The sequence below is a fragment of the Chaetodon auriga genome, chromosome 9, assembly GCF_051107435.1.
Source record: "Chaetodon auriga isolate fChaAug3 chromosome 9, fChaAug3.hap1, whole genome shotgun sequence".
NCBI lineage: Eukaryota > Metazoa > Chordata > Actinopteri > Chaetodontiformes > Chaetodontidae > Chaetodon > Chaetodon auriga.
In genome coordinates, this window is record NC_135082.1 from 17,439,627 (window position 1) to 17,454,113 (window position 14,487).

The 14,487-nt window shown below is 39.8% G+C and overlaps 1 protein-coding gene across 1 annotated transcript in view; it reads left to right on the forward strand.

Moving 5' to 3' along the window:
• Nucleotides 1-14,185, forward strand: part of ccdc88b (coiled-coil domain containing 88B) — a 42,028-nt gene extending 27,843 nt beyond the window's left edge. The window contains exons 23-27 of the mRNA XM_076739062.1: nucleotides 1,527-1,713; nucleotides 4,088-4,233; nucleotides 9,391-9,498; nucleotides 11,353-11,504; nucleotides 13,278-14,185. Coding sequence (XP_076595177.1) covers nucleotides 1,527-1,713; nucleotides 4,088-4,233; nucleotides 9,391-9,498; nucleotides 11,353-11,504; nucleotides 13,278-13,633 — 949 coding nt within the window. The 3' untranslated portion in view covers nucleotides 13,634-14,185. The remainder of the gene's footprint in view (nucleotides 1-1,526; nucleotides 1,714-4,087; nucleotides 4,234-9,390; nucleotides 9,499-11,352; nucleotides 11,505-13,277) is intronic.
• Nucleotides 14,186-14,487: the final 302 nt, after the last annotated feature.

Below are 14,487 nucleotides of genomic sequence, written 5' to 3' on the forward strand. Positions count from 1 at the left end.
TTTAATTCCAAAAACATCAAAAGCAGAAAATTGAAGGCTTTTGGAACCAACTAATTCATTAATCTTAGATGTTTACATACAGAGTCCTCTGTGTGTGTTTGAGCCTCAGCCCTTACAAAGGTCTGAGGTTAAAAACTGCTCTGAGTGCTTCTGATTACATTTTATCTTGGGGGTGGCGTGTATATAATGGTGATGTTCATCATCATAAGATGGCATAATTAGTTAATCAAACAGGTTTTCATCATCATATTGATGCAGCTGATTACTGACTGTCTCGAATGATGGGTTGCCAAGCTGGAGACAGGACGGCCTCCTTCGCTGGCTGTCAGATGACACATGACTGAAAATGCTATATTAAGATATAAACTAAGCATTTCCTGTCCTTTAAAATGCTTCTTAAACCTGTTTAGTTGTATAATTTTTTATCTGAATTACAAATTTATTTATATATATACATAACATATTACTTAAGCTTATTAAATATTACTTAAGCTTATTAAAATCAAAAATAATAATAAAAAAGCAATGTATGAAATGACATGGGAAAACAAAACTATCACCCGAATCTACAGCTCCCCTCAGCTTTACTGAGCTTTTTTTTTTTTTTTTTTAACAAGTTTCAGCTCATTGTTCTGTTTCAATTCACTGCTCTCATAATGTCTTTTTCCTTTTCAGTAAAAAAAAACTCTAACCAGACAAAGTTAACAACTAGCTGGTGAACATGGTGGAATTTTAGCAGTTAAAGAGTCAGATTGGAGACGAAAAACAGAGCTAAAAAAAGAGTAAATACAGATGTGTAAATTAGCAACTGTTTGCTAACAAGTTCCCTGTATCAATAATTTGTCATTTTTCTATTCAGAACTTGTTTCTGCTGCCCCCAAGTGGCCAAAAAAAGTAAGACAGAAACAGTAATGGGCAGAAGCTCACTAGTTCAGCTTCTTTAATGAGAATGTTTTCTGGTTTTTTTTTTTTTGTTAAATCTTCTATGACCTTATTATCTTTGGGTTTTACACTGTTGGTCGGACCAAACAAGACATTTGAAGATGTCACCATGGGCTCTTGAAATTTAATAAAATATAAGGAGAGCAGCTGGCTTGTTTAATAGAGTCATGCTGCACACTGATTCAGTTCTAACGTACATAAAAAGTTTAATTCCAAAGCACTGAATCCATAAAATGTGTGATGCTTATTAATGAATATTACTAACTGCCCCCTGTAGTGATCATTAAGAGTTTCACCTCATCTTATTACGGTTCTCATTACAAAATGAAACAAAGATGATTACGTACTTCTACGATGCTACTATTTTGTAAGCAGTGGTCTAAAACCACAGAGTGACTCTGTTTTGTCTGAGATAATGTCAGATTTTTCTGTTGGTCGTTATCTGGCTTTGTGGGCACTCATCATGCTCAGTAATAATATAATAATGAGCTTCGGTTAGAGAGCACTTAGCAAACAATGATGCACAGCAGTTTGCAGGACACACAGCAGTGACAGCGATGAGCCCGTGTGTGTCGGTGTTGCAGGCTGCAGGCCCAGCAGAAGGAGTGGTTGGCGTTGCAGGCGGAGCTGCTGGCTCAGGGCTCGGTGCTGAGGGGGGAGCTGAGCGCTTCCCAGCTGGAGCGGACGCGGCTGGAGGGGGAACTCAGTGCCCTGAGGGAAACCCACCAAAGCCTGGACCTCAGCAACGCCCGCCTCACCAGCCAGTACCAGGTATTAACCACACATACACATAATTGTGTCTGCACAGCTTTATTCAAGCTGTCAGCTGACCATTGACATGCAAAAAAGGGATTTGGTGCTTTGCATCAGAGACACTCAGATACATTACCCCCATGAAATAAAGAAACAAATTTATTTAAAGGATTATTGGGCAATTGAACAAAATTTATTGGGACTTCATTGCAGGTTTTAGAGGGTAGTTTACATAGTTGTGGTCAGGGATGAACAGCTATCATATCATCTGTGAGGAACAGTGAGCGGCTGATTTTTCAGCTTGACATATCAGAAAAAAATGATACATTGATCCAAACAGAAAATGAATACCAATTAGCTATAAAGGAATGGGGGCATCTTTGCCTTCAGAACAGCTCTAGTCATCCATGTAATGCTGTCAAACAAGCGCTGAATACTGAAAACATTCTTCAAGCAGTTCCAGTTGTTTGGAGGGGGAAAACAGGTGGAAATCGACTTTCTGTACAGAGTTTAAGAAGTTAGCCAGCAGATGTTACCTTTGGCTGCTTCATTCAGCTGCTCGTGAAACCAGGTCATGCGTAAAAGCTGGTACATGACTTCTGCTGATACATGTGTGGAAATTTTGCAAAAGAAGATGCACGAAATCTCTGCAGGATTCAAGACATAAGTAGACCAGCACATTCTCTGGATCATTGTCAGCACAGTTTACAGTTAGGACAATGCCAGCCTTCAAAGAAACTGTTTGACAATTGGGGAATTAAAGTTAGATTAGGAGATGGATACCACTCTCATGTCTGCACAGTAAATCTATAGGTGGAGCAAAGTTAGCTTAGCATAGCATAAAGATGGGAATGGGGAAACAGCTTGGCTCTCTTCAAAGGTAACAAAATTCACCAACCAACACCCCTGAAGTGCACTAATTAACACATTGTATCTAATTGCTATGATTTTATGGTGGACTCATTTTAATTGGTGAGCTTTACAGGTGATTGTAGGTAGATTTTTGTTATCTTTGGACAGATCCAGGCTTGCTGTTTCCCTCAGCTTTCAGTCGTTGTGCTAAGCTAACTGCTAATCACTAGCTGGCAGTAGCTTCATATTTACCATACAGATGTGAGAGTGAGATTCTCTCATCTAACTCATCAAGAAACCAAATGAAAACACTTCCCAAAATGTCCAACTATTCCTTTAAATGGCTAGACAACTAGTAGCAGATTAATGCTAAATGCTAATGCATCCCCTGTCACACATGACAATATCTCTAGGCCATTTTTCTGCCTTATTTCTTTGCAGATCATTTCTTCATCCACTGAAGTTAAAAAGTCCCTTATTTCAAAACACTGCTGAAAATGTTGAAGTATCAGCATTCGCGTGTGCTTCACTGGATGCCTCGGCTGCATTGTAGGTTGTTCAAACACACGCCCAAACTTCTCATTATACTGTTGTGCAGAGGGAAAATGGAGAAGTGGAGAAAAGGCACCTCTTCTCTTTGATCAAAAGTTCAGTTCGGAGCCTGCGTGGTCTCACAATTAACCTGCTGCAGCAGCTGTGCTAACTGATGGGCCTCGATTGGACAGGATGGGGGTTAAGAAGGCGAAAATAATTGGAAACAGATTCACAAATAGGAAATTAGGAGAGATGTTCGGTAAAGGTGTGGGGATAGCTTCTTGTAAGACATATAATCTTGCATAGTAATTTTTTTTTTCAGATATTAGAAAGAGTTTGTGGTTTGAAGGTATTCTTGGAGAGATAAAGCTTAAACATCTATTCAGGTGGCCTTGGATATTAATTTCTTTATCACGCTGTCAATACTCGGGCTTTGTTCAGGAAGCTTCAGCTATATGACTTCTTTGGTCGTTTGTGAGGCTGTAATTTGTTGGATGTGTCTTTCAGTCACTCAGTGATGGAGATGTAACCTTGTGCCTTCCAGTTTTCCCAGTGAAACAAATGCCTTTCACATCATTACTATACATTTACTGACTTTATACACATTTTTCGAAGCTGACACATTCAACTGTTATTCAAGTGAATGTGGTTCAACATGCTCTCCGATTCATTCTGTGTTTTCTGTATCATTTAACATTTGATTTCCTGCCCGCTTTGTCCCTTTGAACGCATATGTGCACTAACCCACTCACATTATCAGGCATGGTTCTTTCATTTACACAATGTTTTTTCTTAGACAACAGTTTTTCTTTATCTGAATCAAGGCCCTCAGGATGGGAGCTGAATGCTGCACAGACTGTGTGACTTGAGATGTTGCTATATAAATGAAATTGACTTGACTGTACAGATACAGATGTTCATGTGTGTGTATATATATATATATATACACACACACACACAAACAAAATATTAATTTTGATTGACATTCACGGTCTTATGTGTGTAGCTGCTGACCCAGTTGAAAGGGAACATGGAGGAGGAGAACCGACAGTTAGCGGAGCAGAACCAGAGTCTGCTGAAGGAGAACCGGGCCTTACTGGAGCAGAGCCTGGAGCGCCGTGACCAGCACTATTCACAGCAGAGGGAGTACCAGTGAGTACACACACACACACACACACGCACACACACACACACGCACACACACAATCCAGATAATTCGTTTTTGCTGAGAATTACCAACAAGAAAACAGAAGTGGATTGAAGAGGAAATCAGGTTTCCTCACAACAGAGCATTTTAACACTGTTCTTCAAATTAGAGGAACAAAGCAGGAGCCAAATTTATGGAGCGTGTGTTCAATTTGTTAACATTTCTAACATCTGTATTCATACCCATGTACATAAAAGTGCTTACTGGATATAAAGGTTTGAGACTGCAAGACTTCAGAGTTCAGCAGCATTCAGCCGTGGTCCTTTTAAATGACTAATAGACTAGTAATAGATTAATCCAGAACTAATAGCAAGCATGCAGAGCTGGCTTCACCCTTTAGGTTTAATGAGCCAAATTTCTCTAAAGCTACCAAATTTCTTTTAGTAGATTAATTTCAGGCTTTTAATTCTTGAAAAGATCATTTTTTCCCACACTGGTTTCACCTTTTTTCCTTAAATTACTAAGAAAAATGTCCCTGTTAGCATTTCACATTTCCAAGCGTAGCACAGCACATTTTAATTCAGCACCCTGCCATGCGAAGTCTGTAGCCTCTCTATTTCAAATGCACGGTAAACAGCCATGCATACATAACACAATACATTTACATAATTACAGAAAAATGCCCAGTGCATGCTGAGATAATGTAACCTGGAGTGTCAAGTGGTTTGTTACACAGAACCGTCTGAGAAGTCGTCCATGGAGACTGTTTGGAAAAAGGCAGGCACTTTACAAAAATACTTGGTAGATGATTGGATGATCATCATCTATCACAGACAAGAGAGCGCGACCAGCGAGCGCTACCGCCTGGTAAATCAAACTCTTGCCAAGCCAGCAGGGGAAGGGTGAAAACATCTTTTCTATGGAGAAGAGCCTTCATTGCCATTCTTTGCTCTTTCAATGAAGAAATATTCTGATATAACGTATGCTATGGCATCATCTACGCTAACCTCTTTAGGAACAGCTATCGTTTTCAAACAAACAGTCATGTTGTTGCCACAGCTAAACTACAGTCAGCTGTAGGTGCCGGTAGTTCCTCACAGGACGCTAACTAACAAGCACATAACTTGAAGTCTGGCAAGATGGATTCTTGTGATCCCATCTGCCTCACAAAGTAAGGCACAATGGGATAAAGAGGATGTCAAAGTATAGCAGATGAAGGATGGATCTTGGGTCTGACTAATTAGAGATGTGCTTTTGGGAATGATGTCACATCACTGAAGCTTTGGAACAAACAGACAAACAATATGTGTCATGTTTATGTGATGATTGGTGATTGGCATAAAATGGAAAAACACAGTTTTATTGGATGTTTAAAGCTGCTTAAAGGTTAAAGGTCCCCTGTTGAGTTTTTGACCATACGTGGTGTTATGGAGGAATGTTTTGGTGTGTGGTTTATTTTGGATCTTATTCATGCCCACGAAGACAGAGATGGGCAAAAGAACTCAACGTCACAAATCATGTAATATATTCCTGCTGATGAATTCATGCTATTCCACTGATCCAACACACCAAGATGCCCCAGGACAGGGCTAGAAGAAGACTGCAAGCTGCCAAACATGGTTAAAAACATTATAGGTTCCAAAATATAAAAAATATAATCTCTTTTGCAAATGTTTTATCTGTAAGGAATTGTATTCAACTCATATATTTAGCCTTAAGGATATACAAAAGGTGTTTTGTGAGAAACAATTAATGTAAACATAACTTTGTTTACTAGAGACGCCACAGGGATGGGCGTACTGGGGATCCAATATCACAGGCTAACAGTGCAATGTAATATTCTTTATATAAGGCCAAGTCTGGTTTAATTTACATCTTAACTCCTGAACACACAGAGAGAGGAGTTAAAGCTGCTAATCAATATTTTTACATTAACAATAGATCAAATGGCTAAACGTAATGTTTGCAGTGACGAAGACAGAGTCTCCACCTGACTCTTTTGGTTCCCATCAGCGTCGTTCACAGAAGCAGCAGGCAGCTATTTTCAACAAAACACCTCTGAAAACCGACTGGGTGCTACCTATCTGGCACCAAATGGCAGAGAAGGTTTGCAGTGAGCTGGTGAACACGGCAGAAGATTTAGCTGTTAAGATATTTCCAACAAAAGTTAATTTTAGACTAAAACAGAGTTAAAAAGAGAGTAAATATTGGATTTCCATTCATCAGATGGCTGGTTCCCCCTGTCAACTTTAAAGGCCATACGATGTCCTTTTTTATAGCTTGTTGTGCTGCTCCCAAGTGGCGAAAAATTATAATAATGTATAATAATAGTTCATTATACATTTATGTGGATATAAGGGTGCAGTACTTCTTTTTGTGTACACATTGTTGTAAAGAATTCACCATTAGACAAAACTCAGCGAGTATGTACATACTGCTGATAGAGAATGCTGAAATGTAATTAGCGAGAGTGACACTCAGAAAGGCGTCGCTGATATCAAGCACTTTTGATGTCGACTTGTTTCAGACGCTGCATCTCTCTGGGGACGACCTTCAGGCTGTCACTGCAAGTTTGTGCTCTGACAGTTTGAGTCCATATCAAACCTGACTTAAACCAGCATCACCCTGTCTGCTCCTATTGCTGCTGAATGCAAAGACATTAATATTTTGAAAGGTATTATTTGAATGGGGTGCTGTTTCTTAGTCATGAATTAGTATTCAGGGTACTGGTACTTGTATTGAAAAAGAAAAAAAAACGAAACAAGCAGGGTTGTTAAAACCACTTCTGAGTACAAAAAGGTTTTGTGCTTCTTCTACAAGCTTTAACCTCAGCAGATTCCTCGATCCATTTCATTTTGAATTATCTGATGAGGTATTAACATCTCAAGGTCTAATGTTCAGAATCAAAGGTGCATTTTTGGAGCAGTTTATTTAAGCTGGAGTCTTTATTCCTGTAGTTCAGGTTGTTTGAGCAGGAAACGCAGGTCTCTGTCCTGAGCCAAGTAAACTGCGGTGTGGTTCATCAGGAATAAGAATGTAATCCAAACTAACACCAGGATACGAGTCCAAATAGGGTATCAGGGTTTGGGAGGGGGGAGGATGTTATTATTTCACAGCCCGCAGTTTCTCTTACTTTCAAAAAACAGGCATTAGAAAATGAGATGAAGGCACACTGAGTCTGAGGCTCGTGTTCATTTTTTTATTTGTGTGCGTCTGAGGCATAAAGAGCAAACATAAGCTTATCGTGAAGAGATAATATTACATACAGGATGACATAACAGTCCAATGGATGAGTTCATGTGATGTGATATTACATGTGTCCATAAATACACCAGATATCACATGTCCAGTCTGGTTAAAGAGTGTAGCTGTAAGATAGACCTCCATATATAAACAGGACAGTTTCTTTAGTAAAAGCAGATTTAAGGACTCCATACACTTCACAGACATCTGGGCTTCCTGCCTCAGCAGTCTCATCTCTTTATTTCGCCTGAATAAGTGTCTGGCAAAATGTATTCAAGACCTTGGAAAGTGGAAAAGACAGTTTAGATTGACTGATTTACAAAATCAGTTTTGTTGTGAGTGATGCTGATCAAATGATGCAGCGACTTTGCCCTTCCAGACTAATGTTTGGAAAAATGTTGTGAATTCAGTGAGCAAATATGTGAAGAGGCCTTATAAGCTTTCAGAAAATGAATCGAAGTGGCCTTCAAGAGCGCTTCATCAAAGTAAACTTATTTAATAGTGTACATTTGATACTGGTCTGCTGCGAGCTCGAGGCTTTGGTTTGTAGTCGATTCACATACTGAAGTAGGAGGATTTTGAAGAGGTAATACAGAGCAGATCTGAAGGACACAAAAATAACCAGAGCCGATGGCCACATTATTAAATTGGAAAACATCCAATGAATTAGACAAGCCAATTATAAATATGAAAAACAAGATGAGTCTAAAGCCATTTCTCTGTGAGGCTGTACACAAGCACAGTGGTGCTTTGAGCTCAATGCTAACGGCAGCATGCTAACATACTAATGCAAAACATATAATGTTTACCTGTTCACCATCTTACCTTAACGCGTTAAGCTAACTTTTGCTAAATAGCACTAAACATAAAGTAGGCTGCAGCTAAGGCTGATGGGAATGTCATCAGTCCTGCAGGTATTTGGTAATAAATCAAAGTCTGTGTCTATCACATTTCAGGAAAATCCAATCAATAGTTGCCGAGACAATTCATTAAAAAACATGTTAATCTCACGGTGGTGCCGCATTAAAAGAAGATCACCAGTTACTGGGATTTATTGTTGTTTCATAACGATCCATTAAATATTTGTTGAGATACTTCAGTCTGCACCAAAGTGACTGACTGATACTGCCCTCCATAGAGCCACGCTGTTAGCTTGGCTCCATATAATAAGCCTACCATGTACAGTATATGTACAGTACATACATACACACACACAAAGCATAAATCTTTCATACGTCAGTGCAGTGCTGCAGTGTCGCTCTCAAAGCAGAATTCTTTGTTAATGTTCCAGACAGAGTTTTTTTTATATATTTATTCTATCAAAAAGTTGAGATATTTTTCAGGACCAAAGAGCGACCGCCCAGCTGACATTGCCAGAGCCGAGCTGCTAGCATGGCTAAAAATATACACAGGCCTTGATACTGACCGTTACTCATCTCCAATAACCTTCCTAATCTTTTCAGCTCACAGCTGAGTGTCAGTAACTAACGGTCCGCTCATACTGTCACCCACTTTGTGCTCACTGTTTTTATTTTGAGCCGTCTTTCATCCGACGGAGTTTTGCTGAGCGTGCAGGGCGTTTATCAACCCTGTCCTGCTTAACGTTTGTCCTACGCCCTCGAACCCTGAACCCTCTGCTCTCCAGCAGCACATGAACATCCACATGGGGTCTCTTTTCTGATCTGCAGCTTTAAAAAGAATCCAGTTCAAACAGTACACCAGGCTCCATATCTCAGTAGAGAGTTTATTGGAATGGGCTGATTCATTCGCTATCATATACTGCATACACTCTTTCAGAATAATCCCGACTACTCATGCTGATAATGAATGCATGAAATTAATCAAATAGATCTTCCTAGTCAATTTTTTTCCCCTTCATCTTCCTGCTTTGTTCTGATGTTTTATATGTTTTCCTTCAGGGAGAAGCTGAGCGAGCTCCGCCGGGAGAAGCAGAAGTTGGTGGAGAAGATCATGGATCAGTATAGAGTCCTGGAGCCCAGCATGCAACCTCCAGCCAGCAAGGCCAAGTACTGTATATAAATATATAAACTTATACACAGAGCTGCCAGTGTATTAATTAGGGTAAAAGTAGGCCAGTGTGTTTATGCAGCACACTTCATACATAAATGCAATTAATAATGCTTTTCACAGAGAAAAAGAAATACAGCATATGAGGTTGAAACAGGAATGGATCCAAACCATTTTAAAAGACATTAAAAAGGTCAGGAAGAAGGTGCAACGAAACGATGATGCATTAAGTTCAGTCAAACTCAGTTAATACAGCTTTTAATCTGCATTTTGAGTCAGAGTTGAGCAGGTCTTATACATCAATAATATACATCAATGACTTAAAAATACTAGATGGTTATAAAGTTTTTGTGTCAGAGAGGCAGCAAATGAACACTGTGTATTATATGATGTTAACAGATGTTTGCAATATTTTGTCCACTCCATTAGACAAAATATTAGAAACACTACATTAAGCCCAGATTGAGCCACCAGGTTTGAAATGGTGCCAACAAAAAGTGAACATCAAAAACGTCACAGACAGAGTATTTAGCCAAGTGTCTTTTTTAATCACAAATACATTCTGTTAATTTGAATTAAAAATGTGAATTTGCATTACTTACATCACTGCTAAATTGTAGCCATATTAATATTTTAATGACTCTGGTGACAGTTGGGAAGTGTATGAACTGAGGAAGCTGCTCTACAAAAACATCCAAAAGATGTCAAGGGTTTGGCCTTCAGCTTACTATTTTAGTATTTTCCCCTCTTCATTATGTTTTGTTGGAATCAGCTCTGAGAGGCGGCCGTCCAACATTACAACCATTTGGATTAAATGATCATTTTTCCTTCAGACATTTTTTTTTATTGTTTTAAAAGCTTTTATTCCAGACAGTTTGAGGGACACAGAATACACCATTTTCCCCACTTTGGTTTTTTTCTAGTGGTGGGCTCCCTCAAGCTTCCCTAGTAGCCTGAATATATTTGGGTTCACAAGTCCTTGTTAAGTAGAGCTTTAAAGTGTGTTTTGGTTGTATGCCTCCTTCTGCACTTTACATGGAATTTGTTCTGTGAGATGTTGAGGTTTTAGAGCAGGAGTTTACACTGCTACAAAAACTGAGGAAAGCCTCTGTTATTTATTATTGCTAATTATGGTAACAAAAGCTAGTTCCTCCTATATGTATATATACACACACACACACACACACTTTTGACCCCATTTATTTCATTTTACCTTCCATTGTGTTTTCTATTATACCTAAAACCCTGATTTCTTAAAGTGTATAAAAGGTGGAGCTTTCATGACGGCTCGTTTCCAGAAAGTGGTAAACTGAGGTCGTAGTGTTGAGATTCCTTTGTGTTTTTGAAGCACAGCTGTCTCGGGTCATAACTTGTTCTAAGTTTAGCAGAACCCCCAGTTCCCTCAGAGGAAGGCTACCTGTCTTGTATTGGACAGCTGGCAAGCGTTTCGTAGCATAAATCCAATTTGAATGATTAGTGCTGTTGTGTACAAAATGTTCAAGTGTCACAAAAATGCATTCTGTCCCTGCTACAAATGAATATGGTAATGACATTTTAATTATAACATTTCCAAATTGATTTCCTTGATGTCATGTTACAGAGTGCTTTCTTTGCCATAATAAATGACAGTTGGAACCCTGAGGAACATTTTGTTCTCATTTTGAATGTTCATGTCAGGAAGCAATCGCAAAGCATTTTTGTGAACAAGATGCAGCAGTCGTGACACTTGGCATCCTCCGAGTGTTTTCTGGAAAATCAGGGCACACACACACACACACACACACACACACACACACACAATCTCCTGGTTCATCCCTCTTTGTAAATGGTACCTGTCCTCTGTGCCCTCGCAGGAAATCTAACTGGATTGCAGACAGGATGAAGAAGCTAATCAAACCCCGGGGAGGGGGAAGAGAGGGACGCGCCCTCTTCACCGCCGCGGGCAGCGTGGAAAACCTGGCCGACAGCACTGAATTTACATCAGACACACACACGCCTCACCCTGGTGAGACCACCCGCATACGCACACACCAGCCGACTGGTTTTCACAAAGATATGCTCACATGCTCACCCCATCAAGCGAGGCTACAGGCATGCATACAAATCATCTCATGACTACCAAGTGTGGTCAGCATTGATACCGCTCTCCTCTTCTTAGATCTCTCCCTGCAGAGTGCCAAGACTTTCTGAGGCTGGCTTTCTCTGCTAACCACATGTTGAAAGGAAAAGATCCGCAAGGCTTCATTCTCTTCTTATGCACCTTGACTGTTGAATGAATTTACTGGCTGAGAGAGGGGTAAAATCTCTCTGCAGACATTTTCAAAGCCAGGATTTAAGCCTCAACCTGCCTTCATGTGGGTTTTTTTTCTCTCTTTTTGACCTGCTGTTATTGTTCCCATTTCATTTAATTTTTCAGAGCATTGTGTTTTCGATTATCCCACCTAAATCCCAGCTCTCCTTAACTGTGTGTCAGAACCAGAACTGGGAGGCCTCTTTCTGCTCCTCACCAGCAGGACTTGGTTTTTCAGTGAGCCTGAATGCCAGAGAGAGACTCGATGTCTCAACTACAAGTGGGAGAAGCAGAAAATCTCACCAAAAGATGATGCATGTAGCAAACACAGTGTGTAACACTAAAAATAGTTCAAATCCCACTTTAACAGCTCTAAATAGATTAGATGATCGGTGGCTTTTGTCTTGTAATAGAGAGATTGAGTCAGCCAAGACATTTCACACAAACTCCACTCTTTCCTATCTTCTGTGTTTGAGATGACATTTTCCTTTACAGCTACATTTAACCCTGAGACTAACCTGATTTATGGCAGGTTAACTTGACTTTAACCACTGGTCTCAGATCAGTTTTTAGGCTGCAGCCAGTGTTACAACTCCCTGCACACAGACAGCAGTGCAGTTTTTTATTGTTATTTCAATGTGATAAAATCTACTGTTAAAAAGGCTTGGATTGTCTTTTTGAATATAAAGGTCAAGCTTGTGTCCATGTCATCATTACATTATTTATACATTGTAGTGTTATTATAAAATACACTAATTTCAGACCATGTCGTGGCCACATTATTATAATTTTTCCATATCATGACTGTAATTGTCATTTCAAATGCCATACAGCATCTCTCCTTCATTACACATTATTTATCGTAAATGCCATAAAGAGTAAGTCAAATCAAAGCTAAATTAAATTACGAAAACACAGTGCTACATTTAGATTACATCCACCATAAATAACTAATTATACCTCACAAATGGAAGGATAAACACTCAACATGTGCGCTACAGTACCTTACAAACATGTACATTTAATTGTTTAGATACAACTTATGATTGCTAAATAGGGAGTTCAAATCAAGGGTTAAACACTTATTCTACATAATTTCCCTACTTAAGCACATGAAAGTGCTTCACAATGCCTCTCATTCACATATTCACTCACTCACAGACCGACATTTGGCAGAGCTGCACGCCTATCAGGAGCAATTTTGGGGGGGTTTAATGTGTCGCTCATCACATTTCCTTAATTTAGCTCTGCACCTGCCAGTTGTCTCTGAAACTGAATTTGCACTGGAGGAAGAGCTTTTATGTACACGACCACTGTGGTTTCTGCTGTAGTACAATCCCAAACTATCAAGCTGCGGGTCTTGTACATTGATTATACTCATATCGCAGAATGAGCCAGTGGTTTGCTGATGTCAGAATATTAACAATACTACCTGAATATGGGATTTGAGGAATAATAACCTTCTTAATGCATTTCATGCTGTTTCAGACCCCCGCAGCGCTCCAGTTTCTCCCTCTTCCACAAGAAAAGCAGAGCCGGACATCTCGGTTCCTGGGACTCCAGCCATGCGCTCAGGCTCCGGGGGCCGGCGGAAGTTGGGATCCCGTCATGGCTGGGGGCTTGGGTTGGCCAGAGGGGGCTCTGGGGTTTCCCAATCATTCAGTCCTGGTGACCACAAAACACCGCCCCGCCTTCGGCTGCGCTCCAGCCAGAACACTTCCACTGTCCTCTGGGAAGGAGAGAGAGGCGAAGCAAGCGCACCCCAGGCAGCAGACACACCACGTACCAGTCGGGAGAGCATGGAGGAGGATGAAGGCAGAAGTGAGGAGGAGAAAGTGGAATGAGGAAGTTGTGTGCACTTTCCCATTTAGTCAGATTTTTCTTAAAAGAAAGAAAATGGCAAAATATAATGGTGAGTTGTTGTTTTTTTGAAGAATTGTTTTTATTTATTTCTGATAAATAAATGACTTGTTCAGATGAAGTGTTTGTATTTGCGAGCATGCTATGTGCACAGCATTGAGAAAGGTCTATGGGGTAACAAGTTAAATGTCAAGCTGACAGTTGGACTGTAAAGTAAAACACAGCACAGCTCATAGCATTTACAATCACTCAAAATACAGCCAATATTCTTTTTAATAAAACACGCATGTGCCTATTAGACTGTGATCGTATCTGCCTTCCAGACAATCAACACTCCAGTGACAACAACGCAACGACCTGAGAACAAACGGCAGTCGGCTCTCAATTAAAAAAAATGAACCTTTTATATTCTGTGCTCCTGGCAAACTGTTTTGATGCTTTTTGTACGTCTGACTATTTTAAATATGAGATCCTTCTAGTATTTTTGAATACATGAATGAATAAATCCTTCTTTCAGTGATGTGCTGCTGAGTTGTAAAAGAATGAAGTGTCTCTCTAGCGTGGAGCCCTAAAACTGTTATTAGACAGTCAAAGGTAAACTGAATACATCACTGAGGCCTAATAATAGTATTGTTTCCCTTACCACAAATCAGTTGATATCTTATTATGTTTATCTCTCACTAATTCATTTTATTTACTGCTCCTTAGTTCCTCTTTCCCTCTCCGTTTTTGGTCCTTCAAAACAAAACAAATTGAAACATTTATTTATTCCCTGTTTTCTCAACGGTGTTACTTATATGGCTAGCTAGCAAGCTTAACTGAAAACACTGCTAGCTAA